General features: G+C 35.0%; 1 protein-coding gene across 1 annotated transcript in view; it reads left to right on the top strand.

Moving 5' to 3' along the window:
* CFAP46 (cilia and flagella associated protein 46) overlaps nucleotides 1-25,387 on the top strand; it is a 70,836-nt gene that overhangs the window by 22,927 nt on the left and 22,522 nt on the right. Inside the window, 21 exon segments of the mRNA XM_040071941.1 lie at nucleotides 846-1,058; nucleotides 2,418-2,628; nucleotides 3,065-3,214; nucleotides 4,015-4,122; nucleotides 5,680-5,861; nucleotides 7,837-7,968; nucleotides 9,286-9,451; nucleotides 12,134-12,218; nucleotides 12,326-12,464; nucleotides 12,984-13,167; nucleotides 13,598-13,757; nucleotides 15,019-15,242; nucleotides 17,045-17,167; nucleotides 17,555-17,722; nucleotides 18,085-18,233; nucleotides 19,661-19,759; nucleotides 20,021-20,150; nucleotides 21,061-21,207; nucleotides 22,517-22,717; nucleotides 23,642-23,751; nucleotides 24,568-24,750. Coding sequence (XP_039927875.1) covers nucleotides 846-1,058; nucleotides 2,418-2,628; nucleotides 3,065-3,214; nucleotides 4,015-4,122; nucleotides 5,680-5,861; nucleotides 7,837-7,968; nucleotides 9,286-9,451; nucleotides 12,134-12,218; nucleotides 12,326-12,464; nucleotides 12,984-13,167; nucleotides 13,598-13,757; nucleotides 15,019-15,242; nucleotides 17,045-17,167; nucleotides 17,555-17,722; nucleotides 18,085-18,233; nucleotides 19,661-19,759; nucleotides 20,021-20,150; nucleotides 21,061-21,207; nucleotides 22,517-22,717; nucleotides 23,642-23,751; nucleotides 24,568-24,750 — 3,264 coding nt within the window.

The following is a 25,387-nucleotide window of genomic DNA, read 5'->3' as shown; positions in this document are numbered from 1 at the left end:
CAGTAGAACGGGAAAAATTATGAACTGATCAGAGCCAATGGGCAGAGAAGATGAGAATTCTGTTCCAAATTTGCTACTAGCTATTTTTTAAGTTTACCCAATTAAATTAAAAAACCCATAGGAAAAAAGGACTTTGATCTGGTACTGTGTCCTGTACCATTGTATACATAGTAGTACCCAGTGTCGGTTTGTGCTTTTGCCTTTATGTCTTCGTAACTATGGCAATTCTGTATAATCATTCAAGAATATGTTTTAGTTTTGTTTTTTTTCTAAGTAGTAGTACATTTTGATAATTAAGAAAGAAAATAATTTATTTAAAGAAAGTTACCGCATATGACTGTAAAAAAAAAGTTATTCTATTTAAAAATAATTGCAGCATTTCAGAGCACCTGGAAATGTCTTTGAGTGCAAGAACACATGCAGTTTGGGGTAAAAAAGACACGTCCTTAACTCTCAGATTGCATGCCTCACTTATCTCTATATTAAGTAGAGCAATTGACATGGTTATTTAATGATTTTGGCACAAATGATGGGTGGATTCACACATGCATTTAAAAAACCTGAACATATGGATAAAACATGAACCATAGACCCTGTTTTTTTAAGCAAATAGCATTTGAATGTCAGAGGCTACTCATTTTATGTTGAAACTATTTCCTTTTCTGAGCCATCTTCTCATCAAATAAAATAGAGGTCAGTGGGTGAGAAACTTAATAAATGTAAATGAAAGTATTACATTTTTGTTCTTGTTGATTGCAATGTAGTGCTGCGTATTTAACCCTACAACAGAATTCTTTCTGGTGTTGAAGCTTTGGAATAACAGCTTCTTTATACTAATTTTATAGCTTATGGATAGACAGCTTATCTCGGTATGCTATGGAAAACTTCCAACGTGCAGCTGAAATAGGAGAAGAACTGAATGAAGCCTGGATTGTTCACAATGCTGTGGTGTATGTCTTAAATTATAACAGACATATGATTTCTTCAGGAAGACAGAGGGAAATTGTTGAGTATCTGCAGACTCTTCTTGGAGCCATCAAGACTGTTGGGCATAACGGGTAAGTTTAGATGTTTGGATATGAACATGTTTCTATGGATATGAATATGTTTCTATGTTTTTTTCTAAAACATAGAAAATATTATTGCAAATATTGAAAGTCACTTTGTGCTGTGAAATATTTGTTGCTGGCTTTCATTGGTACTGAAAGAGCCTTGGTATATATAGAGTAGCTCAGGAGGTAAATTATGAACATTAAATGTTAATCCTATCTGTTTGTTCTTTGTTACTATACACTGTAATCCGTGCTAAATTTAGACCAATAAATATTACTTTCTCCTGAGTGTGGAATAGCAACATGTGCATGCAAAATAACATTTTGTTAAGTTTGTGGAAAACTGGGGAAATTCTCTTGGACTCTGAATTTGCATAACAGCATCCATTTGCTTGCTGTCAGTTCTTTGAACTTGAATTATTTTGTAATATAGTTCATTGCAAATATTTGAACCAGTGTAAGGTGATTACTACTGGTTCTGAATACGAGAAAATAGAAAACCAAATAAATGAAGGGAATGTGCTCAATCAGTAAACCATGAAAATGGGGAACATAGATTCCACAGTGGTTATAGAGAAATCCTGTTCTGCCATAAATGCAATGAGAGCACTATTGACCATTGTGGAGTAGATACTCTAGTCGAAGGCTGACTGTGGGACAAATTTCTAGATATTTTGGCATTTTGTTGACAGTAACCTCATCACTAGGTAGAGTAAGGACCAGCAGCAAGGAAGTCCCTTTGGCTGGGGAGTAAAATCCAAATTTCAGTTTGTGCAGAGATGAAGACTGGTAATACCAGCTTGTAAATTTTGATACTTACTAGTATCAAAATTGATATGTACTAGCAATAATCTCTTAAATGTAATTAGGTTTGTGTTTTCTCAAAAAAAAAAAAAAAAGAAAAAAGAAAGAAAAGAAAAGAAAAAAAAATCACAGCTTGATAGTGGATTGGCATGATAAACATAAAGAATGTGAAGGGCTTGGTTTAGGATAATTTATTAGAAAATAGTTGCTCTTTTCATATATACCCATCAATAAAAAGTTGTTTTAAATGTTGGTCTGTCATATAAGTTTTTTTATCTGTGATGAAAGGGAAACTTCAGTTATAGAAAGAGTGAGAAAAATTGATGTTAACTGAAAATTGATTCTGGGTTTTGTAGTTTTAATCATTAAACTGCTTTACCAATGGGCAGATTTTTTTTTTTTGTAACACCCATATTTTTGCTTTCTAAGAAAAAACCTAGATTTTCAAGTGGTGCTTACTTCTTGAAATCAGGAACTTTATTCCTGCTTTTTTTTGTTTGTTTGTTTTGTTTTTAATATCTGATGCAGTATGCACTCCTGATTTTTGTTTTTCTTCTACAGAAGTATTGAAATTTTTACTGATGTTATGCAATGCTTGGCCCGTGGCCTAATTATTTCTTGGATTCCAAAGCCAAAACCTGATGAGAAGAAAGAAGATACAGCAATAGAGAGTAGCAGAAAAGCTGCAGCAAAGAAACAGGAAAAAGCAAATATCACCCAGTCTTTTTCAGTAGATCCTGGTGGACTTCCTGGCATCAAAGCTGCCTTAGAGGTACAAACCCCTGATTTTTTGTAGTCCCTTTTATCCTGCTCTCATATGTTACAATTCCTATATAATTCAATAGAAGAATTTTTTGGGGAGGAAAAAAAAAAACCAACCAACCAACCACCCCCCGCCCGAGGGGGGCCAAACCAATAAACCCAAAATAAACCCCCAAAACCCCAAAAAAACCCACAAAAAACCTACTTTCTTTTACAGTTTCTGCCACCACAGATCCTCCCCAAATGCACACTGGAGCTCCTTGCCAACTTGGGGCTGAGAACTGTAATTTCTGTTTGCCTTGGGCTGACTTAAAGGCGATATTGTTAGTCTTAGCGATGCATGTGCAATAATTCAAAAATAACTGATAGATAGCATGTTCCATACAAGAAACTTTCCACATTCTCCTGTGCTTCACATTTATTTTTTTTCTCCTCTTGGTGTTTAGATTTGTGAATTTGCCCTAAATGCAATGACTGGAACTGTACCTAAGGAAAAAATCTCTCTTCCTGCACAGCAACAGATCATTGCTACCTGGGTGAAAGCAAAGCAGTTAAATCAGCAGCAGATCAGACATGAACTTGGGACTCAGGAGGAGGTATGATTTCCCTGAAATCCTGCATAATGTTGAAACTTTACAAAGAAAAGTTAAATTCATAAATTCATTTAATAATGACTGAAATTATCAAGGCATATTTTCTTCTGTATATTTGATCAGAATATAAAAACAAATTTCAGCTGTAGTACCTTATGGACATAGCAAAGTTTTCACCTTGGATATAGCAGTGAGTCCACATTTCATAACTCTTCCTTCTCTTGTTAGCTGCCATGGTGATGTTTGTCATATGATGACTGTTGAGCAAAATTGATTTTGAATTTACAAATGTAAGACAATAAAATGGCCGCATTAAAAGTGTTAAGAAAAATCAGCTATATTTATGTCAACATTTACTATGGCCTCTTTATATATAAAGACTATAGACCTGGTAAGCTGGAAAGAAATATGTAATTCTTATATTTTTATTTTATAGTGTCGATAAAACTGGAAGCCCTCATTAGCACATGAAATTTGCCTCTATTGTATTGTTGATATGGGCTTTTGGTGTTGAAACTGTAGGAGTTTAGCATTCACAATGTTAATTAAAAATATATAAATACAAAAACCTGACCATTTTAAGGACACAGTAGAGAGCAGGAATTACTTAAAGCAAATTGAGGTTTTCAAAAATTATTATTATTATAGCTTATCATGATATTTTATTAATATTTATTATTAATAATAAATATTAATAGTTATTAATATTATTATTAATAATATATTGTCATCTCAATTAATGTTCTTAATAATACTAACTTGTAAAAAAAATCTCTGAATATAAATTTTTTACTTCTGCTTAGAATAAAGATGAAACACAAAATCCTCTGGCAAAAATTCTTATTGGTCTGGAAATGTATTCATGTAATGGCTTGGGTCTCATGGATTTCACTGCTCCTAGCTTATCTCAGGTATTTTTTTTTTTTTTTAAATAAGCTCTTCAGTTTTAAGAAATTGCGTACTATGAATTTGATTTTAGATTCAATTTTAAATGGAATTTAAATTATTTTTGAAACTTTTATTGTACCATTATTTTCTTTAACCAAGAGAATAAATATTTATGACAGGAAGGAGATTATTGTGACAACATAATTCTATTTATCCAAAGACCAGGTAGCATTAGAGTATAAATATTAGGTTTATGCTTGTCTTGCTCTAGCAGATTGTTTCGGTAACCATCAGATGAGCATAGTGGGTTCAGGTGAATTCTGTACAGAACCATACTTTTAACCCTTCATTTTTCTTCTGGAGAAGAAACTTAATAGAAGCAAGAAGTTGTTTAGGTTAGAAAAGCTCCCTGAGATTGTGGAGTCCAACCATTCTCCCAAGACCACCAAGTGCCACATCCACACAACTTCTAAATTCATCCAGGGATGGGGACTGCACCACTGTCCTGGGCAGCTGTACCAGGGCTGGACAGCCCTTGCAGGGAAGGAATTTTCCCGAAATCCAACCTAAACCTCCCCAGGTGCGACTTGAGGCTGTTTCCTCTTGTCCAGTTGCTTGTTACCTGGGAGAAGACACTGAACCTTCCCTGGCTCCAGCATCATTTCAGGTCATTATAGGAAGGTTTGGGTTTGTATTAGAAGCATTCAACATTTCAACAGAAAACTTCACATTATAGTGAATTTACTTTTGACAGTTGCAAGGTAGACTGCAACTGCACTTGGTTACTATAGACCGACTGTGTGAAATGAAACAAACAGGTTGCCAGGACAACCACGAAACTACTACTGACAGCTAGGATCTGGGTCCTTATAAATATAGAGGTATCTAATTCTAGTTGGTCTACAGATTTATGACAAATATTATGAGTTAACTTTAGCTGTAACTTCACTGGCATAGTTTCGTATAGCAGTTTTGTAGCATCTTCATCTGGACCAATCCATTAACAATTACCACTATCCTAAAAAGGTGGAACTTCGACATATGCAAGAGAAATGAAAACATTTAGATCCTATAATGACACTATATATGAAACTATCTGTACTATCTATCTATCTATCTAGGTATATATGTTTAGGTTGGAAAAGACCTCTAAGATTATGGAACCCAAGCTCTCCCAAGCTGCCCTATATATAACAGCATACATATCAATTATGTGTTACAATTGTAATGGTCGTTGCAAAACCACTTCTATGGCCCTTAAAGTATTCTTATTTTGGCTAACTAAAATGGGCTCTGAATTTTGAAAATCCTATTCCACTGAGTTTTCAAAGATGACTAAGGACATAGAACAAGTCCTGGCAGATAACTTCTGGCCAAAAAGCATGCACAGTTACAGCTGGATTTGCACACATTGTGTTAATGCTTACTGCATGGTGAATGAGGTGTAGTTGTTCCATGCCCAGGTGGGTTGTAAGGAAGATACAGTTGTAAGCATGTAATTGCTGTAGAAGAAAACATATAAAAACTCGGGGTTTGTTTGTTTGTTTGTTTGTTTGTCTGTTTGTTTTTTTAAATCCTAGTTAGTGAATTTGGCTTTAGAATGCAGTTGGTCAGATCCCTTAGTGAAGTTGCAGACACTGGCACGACTTACATATTTTGCGTATGTATCACAAGACTATGAAAGAGTGATGACATGTTCCAAAAGGATCTTGGAATCAGATGAGAATTCTGTCCACAATAGAAATTTTAAGAAATATGGCATGTAAGTACATAGAATTTTGTATGATATGGTAATGTACTTGAACTAAGTTTTGAAGAAAGTAAAGAAGGTAATTGTGTCCGGTCACATAAAAAATGGAAGAATCTTTTTTCAAAAAAATGTGCAGTTAGAGATGAAAATAAAAGTAGAAGGTAGTGGGAGATCCAGATTGTGGCTCTGGACCCCATTCAGAGAGATAGATGAAGCTTGCAATCCAAGTGAGCCAGAAGTGTGCACATCTCTGTGTTTGGGTGTCTTCCCAGGAACACTGCTGCTCTGAAATTATCTCCTGCAGTCATAGTATTTTCACAGTTTTATAATCCCTAAGCAGAAAATAGCTGATTCTACTTCTTTTGCTGGTGCAAATTGCTTTCACTGCTCATCTAGCTCTAACACACTGAAGGGCTACATGGTTCATGGAACAAGTTGGAGCTGGGGGTAATGAAAGATAGGGAGCAGTTCCTGTATTCCAGGCTCTCCTGTCAAATAATCTGACAGCACTATATTGCCACCTATGCATATGGGTGCAATAGGAAATTAACTAATTCCTTTAAAAGCCCAGTCTCTTACTTAACTGAGATTTTGAAACTTGGCAAAAAAAAACAAAAAAAAACAAAACACACACACACACACACACACACACACACACACACACACACACACAAAAAAAAAAAAAAAAAAAGAAAGAAAGAAAGAAAAAAAGGAGCATATATAAATGGATCTATTGATAGAGTACTTTATTATAAAAAGGTGATACTATTTGAGCCCTCTATTTTTAAAAATAATTTCCTCCAAAAGCAGAATTTAATTTTATCTGAAAAGGAAAGAATCAACTCTATGTAATAGCAATTTTTTAAAATGTAGGAAGTTTGAAATAAACATGAAAGATTTCAGATACAATATAGTGTAAAATTTTTTTTCTCTGCAAAATAATTGAATTTATAAGTTTTTATAAGTTCAAATAATTGAACTTATAAAAAAAGTATTCTGTTCCTTGAAAGTCATAGTTGTTTTCTACATGGGTTTAAAAACATGTAAAACCAAGTAAGTTATCTTAATATTAAATAGATAGTTTCAGAACTGCACAGAAATTCAGAGACTGCTGCGCATCTAGCAATCTGCAAACTAATGAAAGAGAGGCTGCCTGGCTGTGTAGTCACGAGCTGCCAGTGCTGTTTCCCGGGAATGGAGCGCGCTCTTTCCGCGGCGGAGCGCGGCTCGGGGACGGGCGCGTTAAAGGCGCGAGTCATGCTGTGGGCAGTGGTGCCCTCTTGTGGACACCAGCCGTGCCTGCACGCGGCTCTCGCCGCGGAGCCCGCGCCGCTGTCGGGGTCACTTGGTGACAAAGACGCTGGAAACTCCTGCAAATTGGATTTATACTTTTCTTACTAAGTTGCTGTTAGTCAACGGTGTTAACCAATGGTATAAATTTATTTGTGTATTATTTTTTAACTGATTATCTCTGGGACTGAAATCTACATTGTTTTCTTCTACATGTAGTAGAGTAGGATCCGTATCAATTTCTCCAGAGCCCTGGGCATACTTTACCAGACACAAGCATGACAAATCCCCAAAGAAAGTATCAGAATTTGTCTAATTTTCGTGATTTGTGTTTTTAATTGCTTGGTGTATAAGTTTGACTTTGGCCAAATATATATATTTTAAATGTACAATAGTGAAAAATAGGGAGAAAATTACAAATCTATATTGTTTCCTTGCTAGAAATAGGTAACAGCTTTTTAAAGTCTGATTTCACAGCTCTTTTCATTAGTAAAAAAGACATTTTAGTCTACCTTTTCACAAAATATTCAGGTTTTGAAAAGTTTTCTAATTTTAGAAGAGAACTCAATAGAAGGATTTGTAACTTACAAAGCAAGGGATATCTATATAGTAGCGACTTGAATACATCATTAATAGGAATTGGTATGACTTTAGCCTGTAAGACTTAGCACTCCTTGAAGTATTTGCCTTTACACAGGCTCGGTAACAGGGTGAGACAAGAAATGTTAAGCGCTACAGCCTGTATACGAGGAAAGAGCATAATGGAAAATTTGTCTGGAAGAAAATATCTCCGTGTAACAGCATCAAAAACCTTTGTTCAGAGTGCCAGGTATGTTTTAATGTTGAGAGAATACTAGTATAACACAAATCTAAAATTTAATTACAGTTTTGGGGATCATCATATTTTTCCCCAAGACTGATAAAAATCAACATAGTTGTGAGTTGAAATGTTTAACAAAGGATTTGACAGATTTTTGCACTTCAGGAAATTTATCAACTACTTTCCACATAGCTGATCTTGTAGTGTCAGAGGATCATTCCATCCTCAGAAGGGATCTAGTTTAGACTCCTGCTCAAAGCACGGCCTGCCCAGGGCTTTATCCAGTCTGGCTGTGAAAACCTCAAGGAATGGAGACACACAGCCTCTGTGAGTGACCTGCTCCTCTGCATGGGTGTACCCATGGGTAATGAGCTTTCTTTTAACTTATGCCTTGTTCTTGCTTGTCCTGCCATTTACTGGGGAGAGCCTGACGGTTGCTTCTCAATAACTTTGTTAGGTTATTGAGAAACTCCTTGTTAGGTCTCCCAAAGCCAGCTCTTCAACTAGCCCTATTCTCAAGGCAAGTGCAGTCCAGTCCCTGGATCATCTCAGTGGCCCTTCACTGAGCTCCTTGTGGTTTCTCCATGTCTGGATGTATTGAGTGATCTAGAACTGGATGTTGCAGTCTAAACGTGATCTAAAGAGCGTTGTCTTGAGAGTGATCAGATTGACAGTTTCAAAAAACTGCTTTTTTAAAAACAGTAATACTATTCAATTGGTGATTACATTACACCAATCTATAATTTTTCACTAAAGTGCCAAGCTTTTTCTCACTCAGAAGAGTACTGTGTTGTGTCACAGTCTGGAGGTTTATTAACATTTATTAATTCAAAGTATTGTTTGCATGAAATATGCTCAAAGCAATTTGAATGCAGCTAGAGGCATTTGAAGCATATTCTTGTGTTACAGTGGTACTGTACTAAGCAAAATCCACAGCAGGGTAATAATTATTGCGTTTTATTTTTTAATGTTTTATAGAATGAGAAATTAACGTAATAGGAAGCCAAAAAATGTATATTATTCCAATGAGAACATCTTGAGGAAGTTTCTGCTATTTTTTTAATGAATGCTCCTAAGCTAAGATTATGCAGAAATACAGTAAAATCATTAATATGCTACTTATTTATTCCTAGTTCTGCTGGGTGCGTGAAGTTGTTTGGTATATAAAAATGGAAAATAGCTTTTCTACGAAGCTCTTACGCTAAGTCCTCATTGCTGAGGTGATCCATACGTCAGCTAAACTCAAATGTTCCTAGAAGTAATATTCTTTATTATGGACAAAGTGTGGTTGTTTTTCCTTATTATGTTCTCCTTTCCTTTCTTCAGGTATGCAGGTGAAGCTGGAAATTACTCCCTTGTAATGTTTGCAGCTAGGCACTTTTGGAATGCATGTTTACCTTTGCTGGGCTCACCACATGACAGAGAACAGTTTAAAGAACCTACCAAAATAATTCTTAAGAGTATAATTAAAGCAGAATCTAAAAACAAACAGGTAAGAATTTCTAATAGGTATTGCTTGTTTTTAGTGATTGGTGCTGATGGTAAAGAAATTTCAAGAGGCAAAAGTGACTTCTTTGTCATAAACACATTTCTGATTTCTTACCTGCAGTCACATACTCTTATATTCTATTTAGTGATTCTTTTGGTTTGGGGCAGTTGTCAAACTCACAAACAGTTTTCTGCAAAGTAATTTGCTGTCTGATTTTCACTGTAGTCTTTCACTCCGTGAAGCTTACAAAAAAGAATTTTTAGAAAATATTCAAAATCCAGGAAAAAACCCACTTCTGGCAAGTATTATAATAGAACTGGAAAATATGATAATAGACATTAAAACACTAACTCAGAAATAATAATAAAAAAATGTTACTAAGTTAAGGTTTCTGCCACCTGCAGACTCAAATTTCTTCTATCTGCAGAAGGAAAGTTCTACTTTGCATATCTTCAGGTTTTTAACTGTTTAGGACTTTGGAAGTAGGAAGGAGTTAAAATTTAGACTGTGCTGGGAGTTTGTGATAAAATTAAATACAAAAAAGTAATTCCCTTAAAACAGTAAGCAGGTGATGTGTGTCATATAACACATCTCACCAGGTGTAATTTCTTCTGCACGCTGGAACTTCCATTCACATTTTCAACTTTTCTTACTTCAAAACTCCATGGAGCCTGTCCTTTTCTCTTTCTAAATTTGATTTACATGTCAGTGAAACTGCTGTGAGTTTTCCTGTACATTTCCATGGGCACTTGAAGCGATTGTTGTTGACCTTTGCATCCAAGCTTAGTGGTACAAATATGAGTCTGCATCTCGGATCATCAAGCAGGGTTGTACAAGAGTAGAAACCTTTATTTCAATTTCTTGTCAAGCCATGCATAAATCACAAATAATCAGAGATGGTGACTGGCCTGCTTATTCTGGATGTGTAGGAACTGATGAGTACAATGTGTACTTGGAAGCACAATGATAATTGTAAGTTTAATGGAACTTTGACAGTGTTTAGATACATAACAGTAATTGCCCATAGACACAGTCCTAAAGTTTGTTACTTGTAGAGATATATTTAAAACCAATAAAAAGGAATACTTCATTATGTGTGTGTAGTTAACTCTCCACTACAGCATAATTTCAGAGTGAATCCTTAATAATTGGTATTAAAAAGCAATTATATGTAGATAATGAAAATTTACACTTATAGATAGCATAGGTATTTTTATGTCTGCAAATGTTAGTAATTATTATGAATTAGAAGTGGGTAAACTTCTGATAGCAGTTAGGAGAATAATTTCTTGTTACTTCTCTGTATTTGATTCTTTCTGGAGTTACTGAATTCTTAAGATAGATATACCCTGTAAGAGGTACACAGTGTAAGAGGCAGGAACTGGTCTCCCGTGATTGTTGACCAGGATAACTAGTCAATTTTTAGCGCAGTCACGTCTGGAGAAGGATCTACCAGCAGATGTCCAGATTTTCATCTAACAGTACTCCCAAATCCTTCTCCAAAGGACTGCTCCTGTTTCATCCCCCGGGCTGCACTGATTCTGGGGTTTGCCCTGACACTGGTGGCGGGCCTTGCACTTGATCTAGTTGAACTTCTCAAGGTTGCCTTGGGCCCACTCCTTGAGCCTATCATTCCTTCTAGGTGACATCTCTTCCTTCTTGTCAAATCAACCACACCACTCACCTTGGTGTCATCGGCAGATTTGCTGGGAGTGCACTCAATCCCCTTAACTATGTCAGCAATGAAGATACTGAACAATACTGGCTCCAGTATCCCTGGTATTGGTATCCCTTGAGGTATACCACTTGTTACTGGTTTCCACTGGATATTGAGCCCTTTTGGACATTTAGCCGGTGACTCTTATCCATCTGACAGTCCATCCATCAAACTTCTATCTGTCCAGCTCAGCAACAAGCTTCCAGGCCACCATATCAAAGGCCTTACAGAAATCCAGTGGATGACATCTATAGCTCTTGTCCATCGATGCAGCCACTTGGTTGTAGGCGGCCACTAAATTAGACAAACCTTGTGCCTTTGTGGAAGTAGATGCTGATTAGACCAAATCTGATAACTCTTTAATGATGTTAATGTAATACTTACCCAAAAGTTGTGGCTGTAGCTTAACTTCTTAGCATCATCCTACATGTATTTAATGGTTAATGTTCATATATGGATCTTTTTGAAGAGCAAGACAGTGAATTTATCTTTGAAGATGCAGAACTATGCTGTAAAAGAGAGGGAAACAGCAAGTCTCTGACCTTTGGGTGAGAGTTGTGATAGTCAGATTTTCACAGGTAAAGAGTGGAGTGTGCTTTAGGCAGGGGTGTAGGCTGTAGGCAGAGAGCTCTGTAGGGTCTCTGCCCACCTCAGCTTCTCTGTGACTCTCTGAGAGTACTTCAGGATCTCATGTTATTTATTGAATGTAAGCAATTGAATATTACTAAGTGTGGTTATTTTTGTATTGGGTTTGTATTATAGGACTCATTCTGGAGAAATGCCTGTGGCTTTTATCTGGTCAAGAAGCTCTTTAGGGTTCAGGTTACTATTCATATTAATGATTGGTTCACCGACAAAAGTTCAATGATACTTAGAGATATATGTTGACTGAAAGATAAAGGGGTGTTTTGGGTTTTTTTTGGTGTGTGTTTATTTATGTATTTATGTATTTATTTATGTATTTTTAGGAAAAGAAAGATACATGTCCTTTGCATCAGTGGATTACAAAGGATTTTCAAAATATTGGGTTATCAGTTGGATGCTTTCTCCCAGGCATGTTCTTCTTTCTGTTGATCTGGTAATAAAAGAAATGCCAGTATTTTGTAATCAGTATTCTAATTCTGCAGTATATTAATAAATAATTTAAATATGTTTCAAAGGTGCTGAGGAAGATCTGACATTAAGAACCTCCTTATATGGCCTATTATTCCACATCTATGCTGATAAAGCTGACTGGGAGACAGCATTAAAACTCGTGGATGAAGCTATTCAAGTTTTACCCCAGGCAAGACACAAACTGTAAGTTGCTTGACTTATTTTTATTAAAAAAACCATTTTGCTTCTTGAGAAGTATAAAACTTGGGTATTTTTTTATTTTGCATTGGGAGAGTATTATGATTACTTTTTAGCAGCCTATCCTTACAACACAAAACATTCTTGTGTCTTTTCCATAAAAAAGACACACATAGGCAGTGTTTTCTGTTATTAATCTGCTAATAATATTTGTAAATTTAATTTTTAAAAAACATGTATACAAGTAGTATCTTACTTCTCAAGCAAATAGAGACATGAAAAGTGTGTATATAGCAGAAGCTTTTGTTTTCCTAACTGCAATTCCCTCATCATTAAGTGGAAACTAAATTATCTAGGGTACTGTTTACATAATCTTAGCCAAGTTGGTTTTGTGCCCTTTTATGCCAGTTTATAAGCTTTGCATCTTTGTACTATATGGATATGAACCAGTATGTGTGTCTTACTCACAGTTACCTTACAGGTACAGATACAAGTAGTTTGTAATTTGTTTGATCTTTTTTCTAGCCTGATTTTCAAACTTATGGCTACAGTGAGGGCAGGATCAGGATCCAATTCTATGATGGACATTCAGAGAGTCAGTCATGAAAGTGAAGATTGTTTGTCACATATGTGGCGACATTTGGTAACAGTCTCTGGAAGTGCTGTTGGACAGTTAAGGTGTTTTCAAAATGCGATCATTGCGTTACAGGTTTGTCAGTTCTTACTCTTTGTTCCCATGCTGATAGAATGATGTTTCTCAAGTGATTCATAGGACTGCAAGTTCCTGAATGGGTAGGAAGGCCATGTACTTGACCATTACTTTTTATAGCTTTGAGAATACTCTTCAGTAGGAAAACTCTCTATGATAAATCTTTATATCCAGTATAATTTTATCTGAGTCCTGCCAAAGAAAAATGTCTAAGAGTAGCAAGCGGTTTTAATCAAACAAAGACTGAACTGGTGGTGGAGTTTTCTGTTATGTTCCGTTTATCACAATTCTGATTATGTGATGCCAGTAAAATTGCTCAATGTCAAATTACTATTTTTTGCTTCCATTAAGACTACATGAAACTTCAGCATATAATTTTGATGGTTACATAAACAAATACAAATTAACACCTCCTTTATTACTTTTATAGAAAAAAGAAGATGAGTGGCAGAGAGTTGATTACCTGATGGAATTTGCTGAATGCTTATATTGTAACCAGTTTCCCCTCAACGATGCTATTAAACCTCTGGAGTGGGCAGTAGATCTCCTGCTTCGTATGAAATTCCCTGTGCAGTCCACACAAGAGGAAGGTATGTAATGGGTGTTTCTCTTTCAGACGAATTTCTCAGCAGGAAACACAAGTGAGATTTTAAATTTACAGCTTAGTTATCAAAAAAAAAAAAAAAAAAAAAAAAAGGAGGCACAAGCTTGCCCATATTTTCTTGTGCATTTACTGTCATTTTTTCAGTTTATCTGTGAATTCTGTGTTATGGTGTGGAGACTTACCCTTGGAATTTTTTGGTATAGTAAGATACTGCTCCCTTCTGACATAGGGATTCCTGAAATGTGAGGTGCTACCAAAAAGCAGTGCTGGACAGTTTGTTTCAAGTGAGTTCTCATGAAGGGACAGATAAAACTGAATTACATAGTTCTTGTGCCAAGATTTGAGTACCTAAGTCCATTACTCTTTCCTTGGCTTTATCTTAGCCTTAATTTTTCCAAAATGACTTTCAAAGGGATGCATGCTTTCGACTACTGTAACTGTAAAAATTCTTTGCTCCTTTTACACAAATATCCCCTTGGTCTGGTATGACTTTAGTGACCTATTCTGATACGGTACTCCAGTATTCATTTGGGAAAAAGGATATTTGATTTCTGGAATGATACTGTCCTTTGTGACATTAATGAACATCTGCTCTGCAGTTCTTTTTTTCTGTGGATAGATGACAGGGATCAGACAAGTACTTCTGGTGTTTTCATTGAGAAAGAGAAATACACAGTGTTTCTACTATCACACAGTTGATTAGTAACAGTAGCAGTATTCTGGTCATACTTTTCTGTTAGTGGTTTTGTTGGGGTTTTTTTTGTTTTGTTTTGTTTTTCCTAACAGTCCCGTGGTGTTTTAAGTATTACTTCTGTAATGATCCTCCCCCCAGTTTCACCAGTTTGTTTATGTTTACTATCCTTACACCACTTAAGTCTGAAGAAAATTTTTACAAAGATCTTAATGGAGACTCAAAATATATAATAAGGGAAATTAGATTCAAATATAAAACAGCCCAGGTTGGAAGGAACCTCAAAAGATCATCTTGTCCAGTCTTTTTTGGATTTCATTCCTCTGTCAGGCTTACATAATTTATTATACAGGACTGTTACACTGTTGATTAAAAACATGGTACAAGTAGCATAACATCATTTGAACAGGAACATCTTTAACATATAGTTTTCCATTTTTCTTTTTTTCTTCTATATATTTTCATTTTCAATTCAGAAATTTTAACTTTTAAATACATTTTTACAATGCTGTCACTGTGCGCATGTGTTTATTTTTGTTTTTTTTTTTTTTTACAGAAAACAATGCTACACCAAAATTGTTGCCTGCAGAAAATGCTAAGATGGACAGTGGAGCAAATGGTACCATGCCCCAAATTAATTTGGAAGATTTGAGTAATATTAAACAACTGGAAGCTTTGTTTAGAGTACAGACATTAATGGCTTTATTTTCTGGTCATAGTTCTTCCCTTTATCAGCAGCACTGTTTGATGGCATATGCCTGCATTGTCCGTATCTGGCAGGTGAGATCATATGAGATTATGTGTTGTATTGTGTTACTAGGATGTGGACAGTATATTTCACATTTTCTTGTGTAATTATGGTAGCAGCTATTCATTTGGTGTTTAACTTTGTCCTTAGAGTTTCCTGTTTTATGGTGCAGTTCATGTATTTTCTCAGGTTTAAGGATTAAACAAGAAAATTGTTTCTCTCAGGAAAATAGAGAAGAGACACTACGGATAAAAGCAGTGGGCCATTGTTTCTCTGGAGTCCATTCATATGTTTTGAGCAATAGGTTCTCAAATTTTGTATTTTGAGTTTGTTAAGGAATCTCAGTAGTGGCAGAATGCATACTGAAGATATTTTTGGCAGGTCTGAAGAATGGTGATTTCAGGTGGACCTTCATGAAGTTGAATCAAAAGGGCTGTAATTGGACTGAAAGAAATTGTGGAGGCTGGCAGTGTTCACTGATTGATTTCTCTAATTACTTTTTCCATAGTTTGAGCATTTCAAATCAATCAAGTCTTCATTTCTCATAGAAACGCCCAACAGAAATAGCTATTGCGAATCACAGCAATGATCATAGGAAAACAATTATGTGTATAAGTAAAGTAAATATTTGAAGGGACTAAATATGTAGTTGATAATAGTAATGCAACAAATCATTATAGGAGCAGTCTCAATTGGGACCTACCAAGTAGATTTATAAGCTATAGCTTGTGTAGAATTTTATTCCAATTACAAGTAAAAGCCTGCAATTTGTTACCACTTAATTGTGGTAATTATGAGCAAGAATTAATTGTGAAATCAGTTTAACATGTGATTTGAGACAGGAATTATCAATATAAAAATTGAATATTGTTATTTTCAGATTTACACAAGCAAAACTTTTAATATCCAGCACTGGACTGTGTCTCTTACTAGGGAAAAACCTACCTGAAGAGAGTACTACTGTTTGAATAAGCTATTAAAACTCAAACTTAGAGTTGATGCTACTGTCAGTGCCAGTTGGAGGATAAAGACAGTAATTCTAAGAATAATATTTACAGCTGAAAAATATTGTGAGAGAAAGAATAAACGTATGGTATTAAAGGAATTAAGGAACTACAGGGCACTTTGTTTTGGCTTACAAAGTAAAGCAGATCTGACTGCTGACATCCACTTCAAAGCAGGCTCTTTATGTCTGGACTCCATAAATAACTCAGTAGAAGATCTTAAAACATTCTCAGAAAAAACCAGCTGCCTCTGACTTTTTACAAGATGTATTACCTTTCATTTGAAATTTGCATTTGTTGTGTACTTGCTTGTACAGAGAAAGTTTCAATTAATTCTTTTGTACACTTAAATATTTAGAAATTTCTTTTGTATAATATTCGGCAGTAACATTGTAAAAGAATGACCCAGAAAGAGGACTGAATGACTCTGCTGTCTTGCAGATTACTTCCTTATAAAAGTCATCCCTTGTAGAAAATGAAGCGAGTTAGATTAGTGGTTTGAAAGAAAAAGGTTGCATTTGCAACCATATAGGTTAAAAAAAGGCAGCAGTAGTATTTATCGCAGGGATGATCTTGTCTTTTGACAGTTCTGCTGCTTAATTGCAGTACCATGATCATCCTAAATACTTGTACTAAAACACAAGCATCCAGGAGTCTCTGAAATTTATTTTTTCTGAAGAAAACTATTACACAAGCAGAATATATGTGACAATTGTTTGCTAATAGCTTTAGATAGTGACTTGCAGTGGATAATAATTATTACTGGAAACTGAGATTATCATTATTGTTGCAAATTGAAAATAATTAGCTATAATAATTTGATTGTCTAGGTGTCATTATCGGCATCAGGAATTGTTACAAAAGCATTCTCAAAGACTTCACAACCTACAATTCCTCAGAAAGTGCAGTCAAAACCTCCTAAAACAGACAAGGACAAAAAGAAAGAGAAGCAAGTAAGACCCCCTTTTCTGTGGAATTAAAACAACCCTCTCTTTCTAAGAAATGTTTCCTTGGGCTCATTTGCTAAATCGTTCAGATGCTTCCCTGTTCCAACTGTCATAACCTGGGAAGAACTTCTCAGTGAATCTGTGGGTCATACCTTCGGTCTTGATCACACAGTCTTGACAGATCATGGATTTACAAATACTTTTTCTTTTGTTTGCTGCTTTGGTCAAGATACTGCTGTTTAGTAAAACCCACAGTCTAGAGATCCAAACACCACTCCAAATCCGAGAAAACTTCAAAGGATATTAAGCAAATGTGTTCATTTTTTAAGCTGAATATTTAATACCAATAGGATTGGTAATTTGATCTCGTAAATGTTCTTGGTTTTATTATAGGTTGAAGTTTCTGTTGCAGAGGAGGAGCCTAAAGGGAAAGAATCAGCTGATACCTTACCAGCAAGTGTGGAAGAATGGGCCCAATATGATTGTCCCAATGAAATCAGAGATACTTTTAAACAGAAAACAAATAGTTATGGTATTAACTGGGATAATTTCCCCAAACCTGTAAGTATACTCCTCAGAATTTTAGAGCATTTACTATTTAGGAGAAAGTCAGTACCAGAAAATGGTTGTATTTTAGTTTTACTGTCTGTATATTTTCAGACAACTGTCCCAAATACTTTCATATTGTAGTATTCATTCATACTTCAAAGGTGTTGGCCTGTCCTCTGCATGCTGAAATGAAGTTAACTTAGAGAAGACATTTACCAGCTTTCGGTGTATCCTGTTGATCTTTCAGCTAGAAAGTTTCTTTGTGTCTTTTTTTGAGGTTTATTTTGGAGCTGAAGATGTAATTAATTAATTTAAAATTTATTTTCTACAAAATTATGTTTATACTGACTGAATTTTAAAAAAATTCTTTTCAGACTTGCACTTTGTATTTTATGGACCTTTTATCTAAAGAACTACAGAAAATTTTTTGCCCCCACTTGATTCTTCCAATCTTTCAGCTAGCTGAAGTTATTGCTAGTGAAGTTCTGGAATGTAGAAGTCTGTCTGATCTCTATCACCTTAGGTTTGTATCCTTTATTTATTTTAAATAAAAGAGAAACTGAACGGGGTGGACCATCCATTAATATTTCACCAAGTAGTAGCAAGAATTTTTGTGACTGACTGTTTTATATTTGTACTGGCTTTTTATTTATTTTCCTTTTTTTTTTTTTAATGCATTTTAATAGAATTTTGATGAATAGTTTTGTGGAATAAAAGCCACTAAGTTTATTTGTTACTAAGCATGGTCTTCCATGTGGAAAGCATGTGAGATTATGAGCTCAGGTCACTTTCATGTGAAAAGTTTTTGAAATGCCTTATGGTCATCCAACTGAAAATAAACAAAGTCAAAAAAATTTTCCATTAAAATCTTAGCTATTAAGTATTCAAAAGGCAGACTCTCTATTTGCATCAAAAATATGTTCTCCACCTTAAGGGCACAAAGAAGTTGCCCTGGTTAAGTGCATTTGTGACCAAACTTATGTTATTTTTTATGGCTGATACCCCTAAAAGTTTTGATTTAAAAGTATTTATTATGCATGCCGCTGAAAATTCTTGCTGCTTTAGTTAAAGCATTTTATCATGCTTTTTTGATCGGTATTAAGTAATGTTTGCTTAATAAGTACAGTCATAAGCAATAATCGTTTGCTTATTCTCTGACAGTTTGTGAAATTCCACATAACGAATCTTTAAAATGCCTGAAACTGATCCCACTGAGCAGAATAGATATTGATGTATACAAATATATGTGTTCCTCTGCCATTTGGTTATTGAGTTGTTTTCTTACAAGACTAAAATGGACTTTTCTGGTAGGAAATTATTTTCAGTCAGGATGTGCCAGAAATTTCTTTTTGTTAATTCCTCAGGACTTGTGTTTATTTCATGGTATTTTATATATATCTATGGCCAGATGTCTATATATGATTAGACAGATGTGTAGGAATATATTTCTCTTTTTCTCAGGACAGAATAATAGGTTAGCATATATGCATTGAGGGGCAGGAGGGTGGTGGTTGCATGCTATAGTGAGACCATATAAATATTTTCATGCCTTTCGTGCATAATTTTTGCCATTAAGTTGGAGTGATAAAGGTTTGATGGACAAGACTGGGGCTACTGGTGGATGTCCCATCTCTGGAATTGTTCAAGGTCGGATTGGATGGAGTTTGGAGCATTCTGGCCTTGTGAAAGATGCCCTTGCTCATACCTTTAGATATCTTTAGAAGTTCCTTCCAGCCCAAACCATTCTTTTTGTCTGTGAACTCCAGAATTACTGGGTAATTTCCCCTGTTTTTGTTTACAATCTTTGTTATTGCCAGTATTAAACAAGACACGAGAAGGTAGGATCAACAAAAATGGAATATGTGCTATGTATGTATAACGTGCTTATATGAAGCAACATATGAAGGATTCGGATTGTTTCTTAAACATTTTTTTTCTTTTTATTTGTAGAATTGCCCTGATATGCTCAGATTTAAAACTGAGTCAGGCGTCTGTGTATCATGAGAAAGCTGCCGGAGATGTGTACATTAGTGAATTAGAACAAGCAATGTATGTGTTTTCACTGCTGAGGCGGTATTTATTTGGGACTGCTTTCCCTATAGTTGATAAGTGTTTCTGGGGGAAAATAGTAAAAAACATGATCTTGGAACACACCTTTGGTATATTAGCCATGCCCTAAAATTCTGTGCGTGTTTGGTTAATGTCTATCTACAGAATAGAGTATGGTAAAGATTCCTGACGCACTAATACTTTGTTATGAAATGCTTTTTGAAATATACTTGAGTTTACTTTTTCTTTCTTGTGATTCAGGTGCAGGCAAGAGATTGCACGGAAAAAGGAAAAAACTGTATGCGTGAAGACAGAAGAAAGAAAAATATCTTTTGAAAATTTGCAGCTTAATGGTAGTAGGAATGAGAATATCCTTACTTCAAGTGAAAAGGTTTTTATTTCTACTTCAGTTTCTGTACTAAATTACTCCTCCCTTTTCTTTTAATACACTTGCTAGTTTGTTTTTAGATAATACGTGAGAAATACATGAACACAAAAATCGCTAAAATTGCATGCTACTAAATTCTGCGAGCAATCATGTGAAGCTGAGCTGGGTTTGCCTGGCATATTATTTACATCAAGGAAAAACAAGACTGGAATCTTTATTCCTACAAAATAAAACTACTTTCCTACTAATGGATTTGGGGACTAATGCAAATAGATTAAAAAGACTGAGAAGCAAAAAATACTGTATTCACTTTTGGTCTCATTTTTTTCTCTTCTTTCTCCATTATATTAGCATGCACTGTTTTGCTTCCTCTTACATATTGTTTTAATGGCATACAAATATTTCAGTTCTGTCTTTACTGTCTCTTCTTTAGGAATTGCCTTCCTGATTTCTTTAACACTTACTTCCACTTTGCTCTTTATTGTGGCAATGCTGTCTGGATATTCATCACACCAGTTTGCTCTCTTTGTATATTTTTTCCATACTTGTCCATATAACATACCTTGTTTTTCTAATTACTAGTCCCTCTCAAGTCACCTCTTTTAGCTCTTGTAAATAGTATTCCTCTTTTGAGTTTTAGTTATTATGAAAAATCAACTTTGTGACAGCAGCATATCTGAAGTAATTAATCTGTCATACAGTTAGTTTAAATAGCATATACTTCCTAGTTCAATGTCTTTTGATGATTGTAAAATCCAAATCTCATAAACTACTTTTTCTTGAAATATAATGTTAAATTTTGGAGTTAGAAAATACAGTTGAGGTGTGGGATATCATAGTTAATAACAACTTGTATTCTGTCTAGTTTATTTAGAAATTTATGAAGATGTAATACTTCTTTAATTTTTTTCAGGATTTTAAGGTAAATGCAGTAACAGGAAAAGGACTGGATGCACTTTCTTTCCCTCACTTGTGGATTGAAAAAGCTGAAGTACTAATTCAGCTAGGCTTGTATCAGCCAGCAAGGCTTCTGCTTTCAGAGGCCCATGCTGCAACTCAGGTACAACACAAATTAAACAGATAAAGAAACACTAATAATATGTATAGGGAAAGTGTTTATTTTGATGCAGTTATTCCTCAGAATAATAATGATCAAACTCCGAAGCCAAGCCTTCTCCCACCACCCCAAACCAATTTCTTATTAAGTTTCAGCATATTATATATGTACATTTAAGTATATGGCATTTCAGTCCAACTTTATGGGAGTTCTCTGAAGGTTATATAAATTCCTGAGGCAGTTTCAGCATCTCTGGCTACTTTGCAATGGACTTGGAAGATATAGGTATATTTCAACCTTGTTTGTTTAAATGGGTGGGAAACATTCAAGGTTTGTTCAGAAGAGAGAAAGCATTTAGCTCCATCCTCTCAATATTTTGCTCATTTTAAAGTCTGGTTATTTCATTTTTAGCTTCATTATGGATTTACTGCAGTGTTTTGATAAAACTGAAAGTATTTCCTAGAATTCTGGCAGATCTGAAATGAGCGTCCATATGTTCCACCAAACAGATCCACATAATCTCATTTTGATGAAGGATTATACATTACAGATATTTTCCCTATATCTAACATTTTTCACTGGAGACCTGTGCTTCATTATAAAAGTTACTGAAATATAATTACTGCAGTAAAACCTTTACTTAAAAAAAAAAAAAGGTAATTGATATCCTGTTATTTTGAGTAATCATTTTTCTCATGTAGGGAAAATTTGCCTATGTAAATTTAGTATAATCATGAATACTTTGAATAATAATATATGAATGACATTCATGAATAATACATGCCCCTTTATAAAGTATTTATTAGGCATTGTATATTGAGGAAAGTTCAAAATACATTAGAGAGGACAGTAATTTCAATTATGTGATTCGTCAGTAGTATGCTGTATGTCTGTATGATAGTATGCAAATATCACACAATAATTGTCTGTTATACAGGACTACTTATATAGCTTATAACTAGTATAAAGCAGCATGGTGAGTTCACTGGACTTCTAGTGTATCTGTACAATTCACACACACAAAAAAATCTTTTGTTACCACATTTCTTCACCAGATGCTGACAAACACTAGCAGATGTATATATAGTAAATAATAGCAGAAAAATAGCTTATTTGACTGGTGAGATAGAAGGTAGAGGAATGGAAAGAAATATAAAGTAGACATACTAAAAAGAATAACTAAGAAATTCAGCAGATACTTGGGGGAATAGTATTCTCTTTATATCTGTAAGGTTAATCTGAAATATGGGCAGACAAATATGAGCAGCAGCAGTGGATTTTTGGTATATCGGTCCTGTCTCGTTCCTTCTAGGAATTGAGGGCCCTATCTGATATGTCAAGGTGCTTGTACTTACTTGCTGTGTTGGCTAACCTGGAAAGAAACCACAGACAAGCTAAAGTACTCCTTGAGAAAGCACAGCTTCTGGGAGGAAACGAGCAGTTTTGGTACAACAGTACTCTTAGTCTAACGGAAGCAATCCTAGAGGAAGAGGGGGAAGGAAAACTGAGCATGGTAAGAAAATTTTTTGGGGCTTGGAGGTTGTGGTTTGGGGTTTCTTTCAGAAGTCGTCTCTCTCAGTGAAATACTATAGCCTTTACATTTCAATAAAAGCAAAATTGGGTGTTAAATGCAGTTAATGTTGTCTTCTCTGAGAGTTTAACAGACATTAATTACAAATTCCAAACAGATGCAGGCCACTAGGAATGAGATTATACCCACAGAAATTTAGGATGTTTTTATGATAAGCTGTATATTCTTCTATTGGGTTAAAACCACTTATAATCTAAGTGGATGTGTGACTAAATCCCAGAGTTCTGATTCTCTTGATTAGAATTCTTTAGCATTCAGATAGTTCTGTTAACACTGGTGTGTCTGTTTTTCATCTTCAATAAAAATCATACCTTTCAGTATTATTTTCCATTATGCTTTTCCTTCCCAAGTATTTAAAATAGTTTTACAAATATTTTTTCTAGATGCTAGAAGATACTTCTGTAACACTTTTTGTTTGTTTTTACTAAAACCCTATAACATCAAAATATCCATTTACTGTTAAACCCTTAACTTTCATGAGTTTCAGAATAAATAAAGTCTTATGTCTGTGATGGTCTGACCTGTCTCAATAAGCTGTGCAAGGTTGTGTCATGTTGAGGGATGATTTAGAATTTGATGAAACTCCTATTTCCTGTCTTCTGCTATGTACCTCCAGGATGAATCTGGCTCCATCTTCTCTCCTTGTATGTATGTGCACTATTTATGTAATCATCAGAGTATCTAAGTGGGATCATAATAAAACTTTCTAGACTTATTTACAGTTATCAAGAGCCAGCCATCTTGGGGATAATTACTACAGGTTCTGTACAAAGTTTAAGTTTTCTAAATGAATGTTTATTATTACCCATAGGCATAGAATTATTCAAATTCTGGTGTTACCTGCAGGCTTGTGAGATACTGGAGCGTACTGTAAACGTGTTTCGATCGACGTTACTGAAGAGACCTCCTGGCAGGCAGTCGGAACTGGGCTTTATGATTGCATCCCTTGAAGCCAGGTAAGCTGTCTTTTCTCTAAATTATGCCCGGCTTCTAATATGCAGCTACATTGCGCATATATATGTAGTTTTTACCATACTGTCTTATTTTAGTATGGCAAATTCTGTGGATTCTCAAATATTTTTGTTCTAAGTCATTTATGTGGTGGTTAGATTTTTAAAAATTGAAATTTCTTTCCAAATTTCTGTATTTCCTTCCCAAATGCTTGCATGTAGCCCTACTACCTGTTATGTTGGTAAACAAGATACCACGATCTATTGTGCAGAGCTTGCAGTGTAGGTTACCTAAAGGTGCAATATATATTTGCCTATGCAGAGGTGTCTGAACACTTCCACAGCACGACTGCAGTCTACAGTATTGACTTCTGATCTCACCCTGAACCAAGAAGCCCATTCATGGTGAAACTAAACAATGATTTTGGTTCCACTGAAATCCAAGTTCAGAGACCTTAAAAGGTGTCGGTAAAGGGAGAGAAGTATACAACACTTGCACTCCTGCCTCTTTCCATAAATGGGAAGCTTTTCAATTAGAAAAGGAGGAGTATTATCAGTCTTCTCAGTTCATCTGTATTTAGAAGACTGATTAGGCCTATTGAGATGGAATGATTAGATATATGGAACAAGTGACACTTCTTCTCTAATCTCAACATATAATATTTGGATTTTTTCAGAATTACTATAATTTGTAAAACAGACATTTATGATGTTTTTTGTAGATTTCTTAGAATTTAAAGGGAAGCAGAGAGAAATGTGTCTGCCCTCAAGAATAAGCCTGTGCTTTCTGACTGCTGTCTTGTATTTAATTTTTATTTCTAGAAAAACACTTATTCAGATACATTTCACCCAGGATCATATGACGGTTAATGCCAATTCTGCTCAGTTGCCACACATTCTACAAGAATCCTACAATAAATTAGTTCAAGTTGAGAAGGACTTTTTTCATCATGGGCATAAAAAGTACAGTGCTGAAATACTGCTGGAATGTGCAAATATTCATAGGTAATACTATACCTCTATATGTCCATTGATTTTTTTTCTTTTTAGGTTGAACTAGTCCATGAAGTGTATTGCTCACTTATTATGGTCTAATTAAGATGGAAAAGAGCAGATAACATTGTTAGGTTTTATATATTGGTATTAGATGTCTGTTTGCATTCTTCATGTGTTCTGTGTTCAAAAAAGTACTGTAAGAATCAAGAATTGTTTTCATTGAAAGCGTAATTCTCTTTTGTTCTCTCTTGAGGTCGAAACCTAGTGTCAGGGTCTCTTAAGTCAGCTTTTTGACTTCCCATTTGTAGATGTACCATTCTCTAGTATTTACAGGCTTTTTTTACTGTTCTTATTGTTGAAATGTTTCTCTAGAAACTGCTGCAACAGTAAAAGTGCAATAACATGGTATACTTGGAATCCCAGCTGTTTGCATGATACCCCTTAAAACAACTGAGATATGTTTTGTACCTGGCACACTGCCATTGTGTTCCTGCTGAATACGTGCTCTAGAATATCATCTGCTTTCTTCTCTTTGAGTCCTGGCATCTTCTTGCATTGCAGCAGTACAGTTCTAAGAATAAGACCTTGGAAAAATAACTTGTAAGAGTTCACTTCTCCTATTTGTGCATTTCAAAAACACATGTAC

This window comes from Hirundo rustica, chromosome 8 (assembly GCF_015227805.2).
Source record: "Hirundo rustica isolate bHirRus1 chromosome 8, bHirRus1.pri.v3, whole genome shotgun sequence".
NCBI lineage: Eukaryota > Metazoa > Chordata > Aves > Passeriformes > Hirundinidae > Hirundo > Hirundo rustica.
Note: the sequence above shows the minus strand (reverse complement) of the source record. Positions and strands in the feature narration are given on the sequence as shown.